At 33.2% G+C, this 14,861-nt stretch overlaps 3 protein-coding genes across 4 annotated transcripts in view; 1 reads left to right on the forward strand and 2 right to left on the reverse strand.

Moving 5' to 3' along the window:
• Positions 1 to 80: 80 nt before the first annotated feature.
• On the reverse strand, positions 81 to 8,566 carry LOC111000845. 2 transcript variants are annotated; one of them, XM_045630096.1, is made up of 8 exons: positions 8,340 to 8,566; positions 7,866 to 7,914; positions 7,116 to 7,255; positions 6,162 to 6,375; positions 5,008 to 5,125; positions 3,594 to 3,661; positions 2,907 to 3,080; positions 81 to 2,460 (listed from the first exon to the last, which is right to left on the reverse strand). In XM_045630096.1, the coding sequence occupies exons 2-8, from the start codon at positions 7,866 to 7,868 to the stop codon at positions 1,906 to 1,908; spliced, it is 1,272 nt and encodes a 423-aa protein (XP_045486052.1). In that variant the 5' UTR covers positions 7,869 to 7,914; positions 8,340 to 8,566; the 3' UTR covers positions 81 to 1,905. The 2 variants fall into 2 exon arrangements, with proteins under 2 accessions (XP_045486052.1, XP_045486051.1); XM_045630095.1 differs by lacking the exon at positions 7,866 to 7,914.
• A 1,572-nt stretch (positions 8,567 to 10,138) lies between these two features.
• LOC110997404 (dnaJ homolog subfamily C member 1) lies at positions 10,139 to 14,222 on the forward strand. The gene is made up of 8 exons (XM_022265551.2): positions 10,139 to 10,410; positions 10,512 to 10,660; positions 10,804 to 10,975; positions 11,258 to 11,481; positions 11,661 to 11,829; positions 12,165 to 12,395; positions 12,717 to 12,875; positions 13,612 to 14,222. Exons 1-8 carry the CDS (start codon positions 10,282 to 10,284, stop codon positions 13,759 to 13,761), a joined length of 1,383 nt encoding a protein of 460 aa, XP_022121243.2. The 5' UTR covers positions 10,139 to 10,281; the 3' UTR covers positions 13,762 to 14,222.
• Positions 14,223 to 14,673: 451 nt separating this feature from the next.
• Positions 14,674 to 14,861, reverse strand: part of LOC110997392 (hemocytin) — a 52,089-nt gene continuing 51,901 nt past the window's right edge. Inside the window, exon 74 of the mRNA XM_022265532.2 lies at positions 14,674 to 14,834. Within this exon, the coding sequence (XP_022121224.2) occupies positions 14,737 to 14,834 (98 nt within the window). The 3' untranslated portion in view covers positions 14,674 to 14,736. The remainder of the gene's footprint in view (positions 14,835 to 14,861) is intronic.

Here is a 14,861-nt window from a genome sequence, read left to right on the forward strand (position 1 = left end):
TAAAGTAAGTCGAAAAGTAATATATTTTATAATAACTTATGCCGACAATTTGTTTTGTAAACACATCGCTTATGTTAGGGGAATAAATAGAACGATTAGGCTGAAGTATTTTATTACATAATTTTATTGCAAGTGAACAATGGTCCAACAAGCTCGATTCCTTAATTATACTTAAATAAAATATTTAATTAACATTTATCTACCTACCTAGGTCGCTGGTAAACACTAATCAAGCTGGTCGGTACAAAACATTACACTTGTTTAAGTTCTCCTAATACGTTTATTAGGCCATGCCTAATTCGTCGTAGTGAATGAAATTTGGAAGTAAGCTTTAAAAGTAGGCCTTGCAAATCTTTTGCTCCGTGACATTAGATACTAAGTAAAGGGGGTCTAGTCAAAACGGCTTAACAGTAGTGTATGTAGAAAGCCAAAAACTAAATTTGTATGAAAATGACAGCTGTAGTTGGTACCAACTGTCGACACTAGCTGTCATTTTCATACAAATTTAGTTTTCGACTTTCTAAATACACTTCTGTTAATCTGTCTTGACTAGACCCCCAGAATCGTTGCGTGATCCTTTGGTCACTTCAAAACCTGGCCGTAGACGGCCTGTCGTTACAAGCTCCACGTCCAAAATTATGCTTCAAGATGCACAGAGTCAGACAGCATTCAGTTACATAAAATAGCAATTGCTATCCTGCTTCTAGTAACGCCTGTCAAGATTGTCAGCCGATATTGTTGAACTATATCTAAATTGCATACAGACACGTTATTAGAAGTTAGGCTGGGTGAAATCTACTACAAAATAGTGTTTTGTATGAAAACGAAAACAATAAATTTGTATTTTCAATTATTAAATTAATATGTTGGTCTGTTTATATTACATATAGAGTCGAAAAATAAACCAAATATAAAAAATATAAGCAAATCATAGCGCCGTTTTATTTAAATAAATTCAAATAAAATCCGAAGTGAAATTTTAATACACGACAAATTTCCTGTTAAGTACCAATCAGCATACATGGAAGTGTAAACGTACGAGCATATTCTACAAATACAATCACAACATCAAATTGATCTCGTCTTATCGGTTGAAGGCAATCTCAAATAGTTCATATATGGATTAAATAATTCTCAATTACTCTGTTGATATAATCCATCTATTCGTTAGCTGTCCGTTCATTTATCTGTTTTGCTAAGATTTAGTTAAAGAGCGGATAGAAATACGAAAAAAGTAAATAAAATGTAGTGTTTTGAACACTTTTGGAATATTCTTATAATTGACATTATTTCAATTTGACATTTGTTCGAACGGTGAAGGAAAACATCGTGAGGAAACCGCCATATCTTAAACCCAAACAGTCGATGACGTGTGTCAGGCACTGGATCATCGCTGATCACCTACTTGCCTATTAGATTTAAAAATGATCATGAAACAGATTCAGAAATCTGAGGCCAAGACGTAAAGAGGTTGTAGCGCTAGTGATTTATTTTATTTTATAATTGACGCATGGGATTGATTCGCGCCATGTTTAACACTTTTGACATGAGGCCATCTTTAATTTCGCAAATTTACACACGTCTGATACTTTTATTAATTAGAATTTAACAAAATTGAACGAATTGAACAACTATTTAGTTAAAACAGTTTAAAAAGATTCAGGTTATTTTGGGACATAATGATTTAAAATAGACCCGACATGTAACTAGTGTATGGTTCTGTCATAGTAGCTCCTGGAAATTCCATTTACAAGGAATTTCCTATCAGTGAGTTCTCGCAAAGTTTGTTGCAATATTATGCTCAGTCCATTTAATATTATTATTATCAAAATGTGCTCTAGATATCGGTATCGTAATACTAAATGAACAGACAGCTAAACTTATAAATCTTTTGTTTTTGTTGTTTTAAAACTTGTGTTCAGAGATCTGATTTTCCGTATCTGTAGCCAATAACGGATCGTTTTCTTCCTCCAGTCTCGAAGACCGCGAGCTCAGTCTTGAAGCAGACACCCTCTGGGTGAGGTTCAACAAATTGGGTACTAGAGCCCCGCAGGGCGTGGCCGGAGCCGATCGCGAAGAGATTCTGGTCCCCGGCGAAATTCTCGAAGTCCTACCGCTGTAGCCGGCCGATAGGGGCATGTATAAGCTCGATTTTCTCGTTCTAGACGATTTCTTTCCTATGTCCAGTCGTCTGAGGCGTCGATCCTCGCTTAGTCGTCGTAAAGTGGAGTCTCTTGAGGTTTGCGTAGGACTTGTAGGCTGAGGGGGAGATTCACAGGTTCCAGCTTCGGGTGAAGGGAACAGATGTCGAATGCCGTACGCCTCGTGGTCGAAGATGGTGTCTTCGGAGTTGGAGTGCGCATGGCGCAAGGGCGGAGATGCACCGAGACGCGGCTTGCAGCCTCCGTCGCAGTACATTTCGCAGTCAATGAGTTCTAAGTCTAGATCGTACGATGGATCCTGTAATATAAAATTAAAAATTAAAGATAAAATTATTAATTTAAAAGAAAAACAACCTTTTTAATAATTGAGTAGCAGAATTTGAAAATAGAATTCATTAAATGGTAAGTTACTCGACAGTTAAACAGATTATAATTTTAGACTCGGTTACTATGAAACGAACACATTAAATACTGAATTGAAAACGAAACGTTTAGAAGTTATTCATTATTTATAGTAAATACATAAACATTTACATTATTATTGCATTATTTGACATTGTACTTTAAAATAGCTAATAATAATTGGAATAATATACAATAATACTTTAAGATATTAGTAAAGTACGTTTTGAAGACTTTAATATTAGTGAATTCTAGTCAATGGGAACGGTCCAGTTTGAGTACTCTTCTAGATATAAGAGATTACTAATTAGACCTTACCCCACGAAAAGGCTATAAGCTTACCATTGGCTGAACTGGAGAGTTGATAAGGTTATCCCTAAAGGTAGCGTTATTGGAGTCCCTCCGCCTTGGTTCAGCAAGCGAGGTCAATGACCGCAACACTGTCCGACCGCAGCCCATACTACACTCGTTGTAACTGCTCGCACACGAGTACGGCGGAGGGACCATTGTGTTAGCCTAGAAAGAAGAGTAGTACGTACCCAACTCATATAATATATTATTATTATTATGTATATAAATACACTAGCAGCTTAATAAGCTGATGCGAGCGTATTGTTAGATTTGGAGAAACGATCCAATCTATTTCTCAAACAGTTTAATGATGATCAACTGATTACACTTTCCGGAAGCCTATTCCAAAAGAAAGAGTATCCACAAAACATGTATTTTTTTCTATTATCAAAATGCTAACAGTCTACCAGTGTTGTCAACATAAAACAGATAATTCACTGCTACGAATACAAGCACGGTAGCAGCTAATTTCACTCCGTACAGTGTCATGTATTTATATCAAATAATTTGAATAATTCGTTTTTTAAATTTCAATCGTTTTTACCGCGATTCTATTTTTAAATTTGGGTATGTGTTAGGCACTTTACACTCACCTCGTGTGAATTTAACGCTAACAAAAATGAGAAATATATTTTTAATATCATTATCATTCATTAGGTCCACTTTGAAGTCGCTTACCTCGTTAACAGCGTTGCACATATAACTTGAGTTGAGTGACTCGGCTGTGCTAGTCGCGGACAGAGAGCCTGGAAAAGATAGGGCATGATTTCCAATTTCAAGTGTCATTCATAAACCAGCTTACGGCTATTTTATTTTAGAATATATTAGATATTCAATTGTGTGCGCTTAATATATATATATAAACTAGCGGATCCGACAGACGTCCTGTCTACACGTCTTTAATTTCAAAATTTAAATTTTTAATAAGCCATTTTGATGAAAATTATTATTCAAATGTTATGACAATATCTAACGATCCAGCACATGGTCACACACGATATAACACAATGATAACAAAACTTTTTCGGGAATTTCGGGACAGACTAAAATTAAAATTCGAATATTATTTAAAATTTGACACTGCGATGGTAGCGGATAGTCTGTCGGATCCAATGTAAAACATTCCCAAATCAACAACAACTAATAAATTGAAAATTAATGAAAAAAACATTGTCCAGCGGACAAAATTGTGAATCTAAACCATTCCCAGATCCCCTTGAACACACACAAAAAATTTCGTCTAAATCGGTCCAGTCGTTTAGGAGGAGTTCAGTCACATACACACGCACACAAGAAATATATATATTAAGATAACCTAACATTAGTATAGTAGCATAAAAATATAATGTCTCAGGTAAAAACATTAACTTAATCTCGATCAACGTAAGTCCATGGGCGGTATCACTTCACATCAGATGAGCCTCACGCCCGTTAATCTTCTGGTATAGGTAAAAGAAAATAGTATTTCAATCACGCGAAAACACATGTTAATATGAAGTATGTAGAATATTGTCTATTGAATTACAACACCTCACACAATAATCAATTATTTCAATTTTCTTTTTTTTCCAATAATTTTTCGAAATTTAGTCGACAGGGACTGATTTGTACCGTTACCAATTCGCAAAAAGGGTATGGATAATCTAAAGGTATTTTTCTTTAGAACATGACTACACATTTTTTAAATATCCGAGGTGGAAATTCCCCGAAAGTTGCGGAGATATGTGGGACACCACAGGGTGCAGACCAGGTGTTTCGTATGATGATTTGATATTTTAAAGTAGGTACCGACAGATTTTAACGCCGGCTTTTTCTCGCGGCCTACATCCTCTGTCTTTTTAGCCGATGAGTAGGGATGTCTACCGATACAAATTTAATGACGTGGAATAGATGATACCTGTATCTAATACCATAATAAACACATTTTATTTTATGTTACGCTCAGAAGCTTCCAGTGCAGTACACACAGGAGGTAGGAGATGGACATATCTTCTATCTCTATTTTCTCTGCGTCTTATAAAGTTCTAACTCTAGGATTAATCTTAGAACATGACTACACCTAATAAAATTCTCTTAATCTTAATAATATTACCGGGCGCTCGAATAACGTAGTTCCTGAAGTAGTGAACCATGAGGTAGTTACCACCAGATTTCCCCTCCCCTTCATTACATGTTATTACGAGGGGATATAGATCTGGCTTTGATGTTACCTAGAACAACATACGTTTTTATTAAAAAGGCGTAGTAAATAAGCATTTAAAAAAAGGGACTCTACAATCAGAACAGATACAGAATTCTCAGATCCCAGACGTTGAAACAGACAAACAGAAACAATCTGTTTTATGAACATTATTTTTTCTGACAGGTATTTCCGATTCAATTCGACTTAAAACTTCGACAACGCACTCGTGAGCCCTCTGGCATTGAGAGTTTTCAAGCGCGGCGGTATCACTAATGACTCTCCTGCCAAATTGCAGGAGTCTCAAATTTTTGTTTTAAAAAAAGTAGGGGATCAGCTTAACAAAAGGTTGACTTTTTGGATCTAATCCAAGCTGGTTTTCCTTTACCGTACAAGTGAGTGTTTGATGCGTACAAAAAAGTCTATTGGTGAACAGTCTGGGTTCGAACATTAAATTTTAAAATTAATTATTGCCCTTAAGAGCAACAGAACACAACGAGAATCAATTTTTTTTAAATTTTTTTTTATAGAACAGGGGGCAAACGGGCAGGAGGCTCACCTGATGTTAAGTGATACCGCCGCCCATGGACACCCTCAATGCCAGAGGGCTCGCGAGTGCGTTGCCGGCCTTTTAAGAATTGGTACGCTCTTTTTGGTACGACAGCTTTGATCGGATACCTCAAATGAATATCTAGTACATAATAAAGTATTCATTGCACCTTATATCGGGCCGTTTTAATTATCATATTTAATTAAGTACATTTATTGTAATAGTTTTAATTTATTTTTTTGGGATTTACTGGCAATGTTTACAATCACTGTCTACACAGAGAAACCTTACTATAGGATTACAAAATAAAATACCTCAAATGACTAACATTGCGCAAAAACCTGCGCATGCCCTTCCTGTAGTCGGATGGGCCGTCCGAGAAAATATTTATATTTCTATGACAGACAACGGAATTTGAATTTAGAACGAAATCCATAGATAATACAACTACTTTAACTTGAATGTACATAATGCAGGCACTATTTATAAGAAAAAATTATAAATAAATAAAACATACTTCGGAATACGGCGGCGGCGCTTGATGGAAAGAGCCACACCGACTATATCTTGGTGGCGGATATACTGAGCCCGCGGAATCTCTCTCTGAAGCATTACGGTGGAAGCAGCAAGACAAAGAGCACATGTAGATTCCGCCGTTCCGTTTCGACACCACGTACCATAGAAAGATGGCCATTAAGCCAACTACTGTTGCTAAAAGAGATAGTATTTGCCTGAAAAAATTACACCAGAAAATTAACTTTGGAATGTTATATTTCTAATATTATACAGCAATTAGGTATTAGGTAGGTGGACTCAATTTATGCAACTAGACTCAAATTTGGTCCGTTTTGCGTAAAGCTTTTGCTACTTTAGCCAGCCTAGCTCCTTCCAGAAGCACAGAAGTCTTATATCAAAATAATTTAAAAGTTACTCTGTTAGGTATCCTTAAAAAAAATATATAAGAAGATATATAAGTATTAAATAACCAAAAAGGTTTTTGGTGTAAGGTCGTACGCGACTAGATTGTTCCATGTGCCTCGTAAGAACTCGATTTACCTGCATTATTCGCTAATGTTTCGGGTTTTATATACATATATAATATTACATAAGATATTTTCCATCTCACCAAAGAGAAAATATTTGAAGAGGCGGAATGAGTTGACTTTGTTTAAGCAGTAACATTCTAGATTTTTCTTTGAAATAAATTTCAGTATTCTTTAAGTGTTAATTATTAATATTTTTGTCTAATAATGTACCTACTTACTTATGTTTTCTGTTTATGTGGTTCATCTATGTAATCTATTTTGGCTTTTAATCTTGTCTTAGTGTTTTATTTTATAATATGTATGTTAGCTGTAAGATTACTAATAAATAAATAAAAAAATACTAAATTCGACAATCTTACTTCGAATATATATCGAATATTTAAATATATAAAAAAGTTTGTCTATTTTTACTCTTATTTTCTTACCATTGCAAATACCAATCGTCGTCATATATACTTGGTGTATGCCTGGGTATCACAGTGGCTGGTGCACAGCATCCTTCCTTGCAGCACAACCAGTGTGGTGGGCAGTGCTGACCGTCGGAACAAGGCGTTTGAGCTGCACACTGAGAAACATTGTGTAAGCCAGACCAGAACATAGGCTATTCATATAAAGGCGAATTTAATGCTGGTATGACATAATTATGTTGTAAGCAATTTGATTTGTATTATAAAAACTAAAATTATTTTTATTAATTTATATCTGATTAATTTTTCATAACACCGAATAGATTAGTTCCTTTAATGTATTGATATAGATCATGAATTGAATTTTAAAGGTTAATTTTAGGCCTTAGCAATAGAAGCTTTTATATTAATTCTGATATTAATCTGAATATATATTATTCTTCTAATATATTATTCTGTGTCGTCTAGGGCTCTTCATACAATTTAAGAGATAAAAGGTGTATATTATTTAAATATACACCTTTTATCTCTATTAATTTTGTGACAAAACATATCAAATACACATACTTTATAATTATTGTATAACGATTAATCACAATTTAAATAAGTGAATTACTATGAAATTTGACCTCTAGACATTATATTTAGGTCTATCATGTTGTTATAACGATAACTTAAGCAATTTTGTATTAAGGCTTAGTTAAATACCTACTTAATAATACTAAAAGCTGGAAGAAAGCTTAGTTAAATCAATAATGTATATTGTACCATTTTCTTCGTTTGTTCACGCAGGAATAGACCCAAGAGAACTGTAAACCTGGTACAAGAAATAAAGGAAATTAAAGTAAGTGTGAATGAATAGAAATGTTTTAAAAATCATGATACAGACACAATAATAAAGTTTTACTTTAAGTACTTATTAGTATGCTCGTTAAATAATTGTACAGAGTAAATTATATCGTGTTTACGCGGGAAACTGAAAACGTAACGCGCATGTTTTCCCGCCGATCGATTGTTCTGTCAACGTACATTTAAGTATATTTACATTCATTTTTCGAATGTTTTTTTTTAAATTTAGTAAAAATATATACTAGGAACCTCTTGCAATATACTAATATGCCAACAGAAAATGGTCTGGTTAATTTGCTGTTTATAAAACATTAAAAAATATTAAAATAAACACAACTAGGTATTATTAAGCTTATCAATATAAGATTCTGAGTTACCACCAGAAGTACTTACGAAGGAGTCAATTGACATGATTCCAAGAAAAATTGCACCAAGAATAAAGAAAAGCATTGCGAATACAAGTGGATTTTTGCAATGCATGGAGCACAAGATGTTAATTTCTTACATTTAGAAAACTAGTACTGGTGCACTGTACGTAACAATTAAATAACGTTATTTTATTTTATGAGTTTCATCTCTGCGTCACGTTTCACCCCAGAAAGGGGCCGCACGGTACTGAATTTTCTTGTCCACCCACGTAATCCACCCGGCGCGGTTGGCACCCTGTATGTATAACTAGTCACCTTGACCCACCGCCCTCCCTCCTAAATATCACGTCCTCTACGTCTGCGTTGAAACATAAGGATGGATATAGCTCTCATTACGATGGTTACGCTTAACTTAATAACAGTAATTATTAAATATAAATTAAATTATATATAAATGGGTGTCTATGGGCTGCGATGACTGCCCTTTTGGGCGTCCCGCAGGCTCGTTTTCCCCCCTATTATATAAAAACAGTGTCAATTTAAAAGTTATAACGTAACAATTTTTTTTTTCTTTTACTTTAATTTCCTAAATTAATTAGAGTATATTTTACTATATTATATCAGAAGCCCTTAGTATAGTAGCCCTTATGGTACCGCCATTGCATTGTAACAAAGATGTTTAGTTGATGTTACCTTATTCTTAAAAAATTAGGTCTGCGAAAATTAGGTGCGTGCCAGAACTGGCATTTCAACTAACGACTTAAGTAAGTTAAAAATTCTTAAGGCCATTTTTATGAGTAGATTTGGAGGAAGTAATAAAGTTACTAGGAATAAAGTTATGAGAAATAATAGTTGGGGGATTCAACTCTAAAAGCATAGAGTAGCAGCTTTCCTGATAGTATGTAAGTAGATGAAGTTAAATTTGCTATATTACGCCAATTTATAAACCGCCAATATAGACTGTCAAGTATAAGTTGGCGTTCCAGTGGCGGCGCCTCCTACAACCCTCTGTGTTGCCACTTTTTTTGTTTAGTTTGGATTGATGGATATTCTTAGATATTACATTAAAGGTAAATAAAAAACTCAATAACAAAAAATTATTTTTTATAGTAATTATGGTCTGTTAGAGGCATTATTCCTTCCATGAATTCTTCAGAGTCATCTGTGTCAGAAGAATCTGAGTCGCTGCTATTCAAATCAATTAAAAATGGTTCCATTACTGTTTCAAGGCGGTTTTGAGCTGCTTGATTAGGGACTTCAGTTCTCGCTGTAAAATTACTTTCCATTATTTTTCCCTCTGAAACTATACGGTTCACGGTTCTTTCAGAAACACCTTAAATAAAACAAAAAATATTTTAAGTTATCCATCAATCACATTTACTTTCAAAAGCAATTATTATTTTTCCCTAAATTTGGGGATATAAATATCACTTTTAACTGGTAATACTTTACCTGTCAAAGCCGCTGTTCGAGCATTCACTTGTTGAAATGGAATAATCGGCCCATTGTTACGTTTCTCCTCTTCACAAAAACGTTTTACAGCTAGAATAATTTCTCTAGCTGCACTCCGCACTACTTTTGGCATGTTTCGTAATGATTTTTACACTTTAAAACACAAATTATTAGCACCGACACACGTGAGGCTACCAAGCTGTTAGAACTGTCAACACAACTGTCAAAATTAGTACCTTTTTCTGCCACACGCCAACTTACACATGACAACCTATATTGACTGATAAACCTACATGTTCTAAGAAATGTTACAAATGTCAGATATCAGTGTGACGTGACAGTTTCATGAATAATGAAATGAACCGATTGTAAGGTGTCAAAACAGATTTCGGTTGTCAACAGCAGCTGCTTTAAGTATGTGGATATTTCGAATTGGATAATTTATCTCGTTGTATACGAGCTAACGTAACTTAATATTAGACTAATTAGTATATTTTATTTCAAATGTGGTTACAATGCGGTGTTTGATTTTATTAGTTTGTCTTTCGCTAAGCGTAAAAGCATGGGACGAGGACGATTTGGAAGTTTTCGACGTGGTGGAAGAAGTGAATCAGAATTTCTATGAATTAATAGGAGTTTCTCCGGTAAATAAACTCTAACCATTACTTTATTTTCCTTTTACGCTCTAACAAGTAATTGAACTATTATAAATTATCTAGTAATTTCTTTACTTATTTATTTTTAGGACGCCTCAGCTCAAGAAATAAAAAGTGCATTTAAAAAATTAACATTAAAATTACATCCAGATAAGAATGATGCCCCTGATGCTGATGTTCAATTTAGAAACTTGGTCTCGGTTCATAATGTTTTAAAAGATCTGGGAAAGAGAGAAAAGTAAGTCTTATACTGTTAATTAAACATCTTCAGATTAAATTTAAACACTAAAAAAGTATATTTCTTGAATTATTAATATCCTTAAATCCTCCTTAATAATTATTATAACTCTTAATTCAACTCATATTATTGAAAATTTATAGGTATAATGAGGTTCTCAAAAATGGTCTTCCTAACTGGAGATCAGCCATATACTACTACCGGCATGTCAGAAAAATGGGCCTAGCTGAAGGATCTATTATATTATTTATTATCATCACATTTGGTCAATATTTGGTTGGTTGGGCTGCTTATATAGAGAAAAAATACACTGCAGTGAGTATATTAGTTCTTCTATGCAAATTATATTAATGAAATGTACTGATTATAAGAGTAAATCTAAAACAATTGTTCCTCCTTTTAGCTTGATATCTTTAGCCTCAAAGATTGAATAAATATAATGTGTACTTTGACATAATATTTGTAACCCACAAAATTATAAAACCACAATTGCTGAAAACAAAGACAGACAGAACATATTCTATTACAAATTTTTTATTTTATTTAATCTTTGAGATAATTAATTTATTTTGTATGGAAGGATAATTAATTTTATAGGAACAAATTTTAAACTCAAGAGGTAGAAAACAAAAAAGGTCAGGATTTGAGACAGGCATAGCTGAAATATTAGATCAATTACCAAAGCCAAGTGTAAAGGACACATTACCATTCCAAATACCAAGGGCAGTATGGTGGTCTATTACTGCTGTGCCATCGGTAATAGCAGCTTATAAAGAAAGGAAAAAGCAGGAACTTGAGGAAGAAAAGAGGAGGAAAAAGAAGTGAGTTCATAATTTGTTTAAATTTTCATAGCTTAAAATTTTAAAATATACAATTATAATTATAATTTAATTTCTTAGCTATGCTTTTTTATTTCGGTTTCGGTTCTCTTTGTATATGAAGTGCATATGCCAAGTGAGTCTTGGTAACAAAGTTTTATTTAATAATTATATTTACTCAGAGAGGAGGAAGACAAAGCCCGTGAAGAACGTGAAGCAGCATTGGCGGAGACTCGAGCTGCTAGCGGGCCAAGGCGACGACGCGGTTTTGTTCCCCGGGAAAGAGAATGTGTCCTGGATCCTGTAGATGAACCGGAAAACGAATATGAAACTGTGAAACCAATGAAAGAGGTTGGTTTTCCAAAAAAAGTTTGTAGTTTTTTATATTAATATCAGTATATAATCAAGTCATATGGCTCATATAAACAATCAAAATAAATGGATAATAAATAAAATAAAAATAAATAACACTTAATGTACAAGTAATAACATATAACTTCCCGTAAATGGGCAGGTATCGAAGAATTTTGAATGTCAACCAGGAGACCACACTATTTTGTACTCGAACAACTCTTTGGTATATACTAACATTGGCTAGAAACTTCTTTTACAAAACCGTTTTATTATTAATAAAAAAAATACCCCTGCATTGTTTTAAATTAAATTTGTCTGTTAATTTTCAAAAGCCAGCACCACCAGTAATCTCAGGAGGTTTATGGACAGACGATGATCTGGTAGAGTTAGTCAGACTTGTGAAGAAATATCCGCCTGGTGCACCAGAGCGTTGGGAACGAATAGCAGATAGTATGGGCCGGTCTGTGCCGGAAGTGACGCATATGGCCGCTAAATTAAAGGAAAATTGTTATAAGCTGCCTGCTCAGGAGACGCCGGAAGTGCCACCCGAACCACCTAAAAAGGTAGGAAAGAATTATGGCTTTTGTACATGTATGTTTTGTCCTAAGATCCATTATAAATGTTATGTTATAATAAATGTATTCTTATCAAGAATAAGCATTTGTTACTGTAAGATAAATTAAAAAAAAATATGACAAACTTATAAAAAATACGTAGTAGCCTAAAAGGAATTTATAGAGTTTTCAGCTAAACTACTTAATTGATTTTCGTCCTAGAAAAGTGTGTTTTAAATGTTACACGACTAAAATAAGGTAATATAAGGACTGTATTATAATTACCTTAATATAAAATAATAATACATTAAATAAAATATTATTTTTAAGGTAAAAACCCGTAAGACGGATGACGTCTCGGTCAGTTCATTAAGCAATTGGTCCCAAACCCAACAGAAAGCGTTGGAAAGTTCGTTAGCCAAATACCCCAAAGGTGGGGCAGGGGACCGATGGCAGAAAATCGCTAATAATGTTCCAGGGAAAACAAAAGTAAGTATATTTTTATTCATCTAGTTAATCTTCTTTTAAATGAATGGGTATTTTTTTCTAAAATAAATACATAACGAAAAATATGTATAAACGTTTAATTATAGTTATGCTTTCATTGATATGATATATGATATTTAGACTTATCGCTCAATTTTAGAACAAAAGTTTTCTTAAATATTTCCAATTCATGGATTGGGTCATTGGATTCATGAATTCACTAAATCAGAAAAAAAATATTTTAAATTGTCACGTAAAGTAATGCAATAGCGAAAGTTTGTAACAGTTAGTTATTTTGTAGGTCAGTAGTACCAATATCAGAGTACCTCTTTTCTCACTGCGCTTGCGCATTCTACCGAAATTGTTTTTCTATTTAATATGCAATGCTATTAATACGCTGCAGTCGTATCTGCATAACAAACGCTGGGCTAATATTGAGTAAAACTGAAAATACAATTGAACATTACAAAAGTTAAACTGTCCGTCACTTTTATTTAAGTTATTATATTTATATATATTATTTATTGATTACATATAGTTTTCTATTGCTATTTTGTGTATAAGATCTGGATCTAGAATAATATTGTTATAAGAAAATATGGATTTCGTTGTATATTATTTTGTATGCATACAATTAGTGCATGTCGAAATCGGCATCCATAGAAACAATAAATTCAAGTTATAAATGGGCATATTAAAAAATAGCCAAACTACATTAATAATGAGTTTTTTCTTTCAGGAAGAGTGTATGCAGCGGTGTAAATATTTATCGGACATGCTCAAAAAGCAGAAACAAAAAGAGGAGGAAGAACAGAACGGAGATGATGGTTCCAGTCCCACAGATACTTCAGATAAAGGCACACCCCAAGAAGATGAACCTCTATTGTGATGCAATGTTTAGAATTATTCTAATCGAAAATAATATTCCTAATTCTATAGAATGTCATATTAAATTTAATTTACTATCAATTTTAGATAAAACTTCACGCCAGTTAATAAAATAAATCCACGTTTTCCAAAAAAATATATAAAAAATGGTGATTTTGTATATAATAAAACGGTTTGTTGCTCCTCTACAAAGTAATGAAACAAATTATAATTATTTATTAATTGTCAAACCGGGGTGCATTATTTTGCATTTAATTTGCATTTTGGGTTGTGATTTTTTTTAATACATACGAAGGTATTTAAATATTTTTCTTACTTTAGCTTTTCCGAGATGGTGCCACTAAAATTTGCTTTACAAAATTGTAATATAGAATAATTCTGAGGTTTGTTAGGTTCTATAGATATATTGTAAATCTATGTAATTTTGTACATTACGACGATATAAACGATTGTTAAAATATATGCATAATATTTCATTTAAACCTAACGTTAAGTAAAAAAATAAACTAGCGGCGGTCTAAATCCCGGCAGTCCAATCAATGACACTCACACGATGATCCATCGTTCCATAAATAATAATTGCAACTATGAAATTTATCATTAAATTTATATGTATAGGATAAATTTAATAATTTAAGCGAAAAGGGAACACTCCATTTCATATTTAATTTTTTTTACTTCTCATTAAAAGATCATTGAAATCAAATTATAACGTCATTATTTCACCTTTTATTGCTCTGATCTGATTTATTGAAATGATTTGATATATACATGAGCTACTTTGTTGTGTAGGTACGTAAGCCGGCCATAGAAATATGCAACCTGAGGCCACTGCGAGTTATGACATATATATCAACATACATATATACGTTATAGTAAATAAGGGATTAAATTAAAATCGGTTTAAATATATTTATTTATTTATAATTAAGTATATATTTTTCTTGTTTTTTAACGTTTTAAAGTTTCTTGATATTTAGTAGTCTTCTGCACCGAAGCGTTTGTACAGATCTGGTACAACTTCCTTCCCGCCTCTGCCCTTGTAGCCTTGTGTGCTTAAGTGGGGTCGGGGACCTAAAATATTTACAAAAAAATATTTTT

The sequence above is a fragment of the Pieris rapae genome, chromosome 11 (genome assembly GCF_905147795.1).
Source record: "Pieris rapae chromosome 11, ilPieRapa1.1, whole genome shotgun sequence".
NCBI lineage: Eukaryota > Metazoa > Arthropoda > Insecta > Lepidoptera > Pieridae > Pieris > Pieris rapae.

Coding starts and splice junctions, on each gene's coding strand:
- LOC111000845 (XM_045630095.1), bottom strand. CDS start 8,426: ATGCATTGCAAAAATCCACTTGTATTCGCAATGCTTTTCTTTATTCTT. Junction 6,376..7,115: donor GACGATTGGTATTTGCAATG/GTAAGAAAATAA, acceptor TAATTTTTTCAG/GCAAATACTATCTCTTTTAG. Junction 2,461..2,906: donor ACTCTCCAGTTCAGCCAATG/GTAAGCTTATAG, acceptor TTTATATTACAG/GATCCATCGTACGATCTAGA.
- LOC110997404 (XM_022265551.2), top strand. CDS start 10,282: ATGCGGTGTTTGATTTTATTAGTTTGTCTTTCGCTAAGCGTAAAAGCA. Junction 11,830..12,164: donor CTGTGAAACCAATGAAAGAG/GTTGGTTTTCCA, acceptor AATTTTCAAAAG/CCAGCACCACCAGTAATCTC. Junction 12,876..13,611: donor ATGTTCCAGGGAAAACAAAA/GTAAGTATATTT, acceptor TTTTTCTTTCAG/GAAGAGTGTATGCAGCGGTG.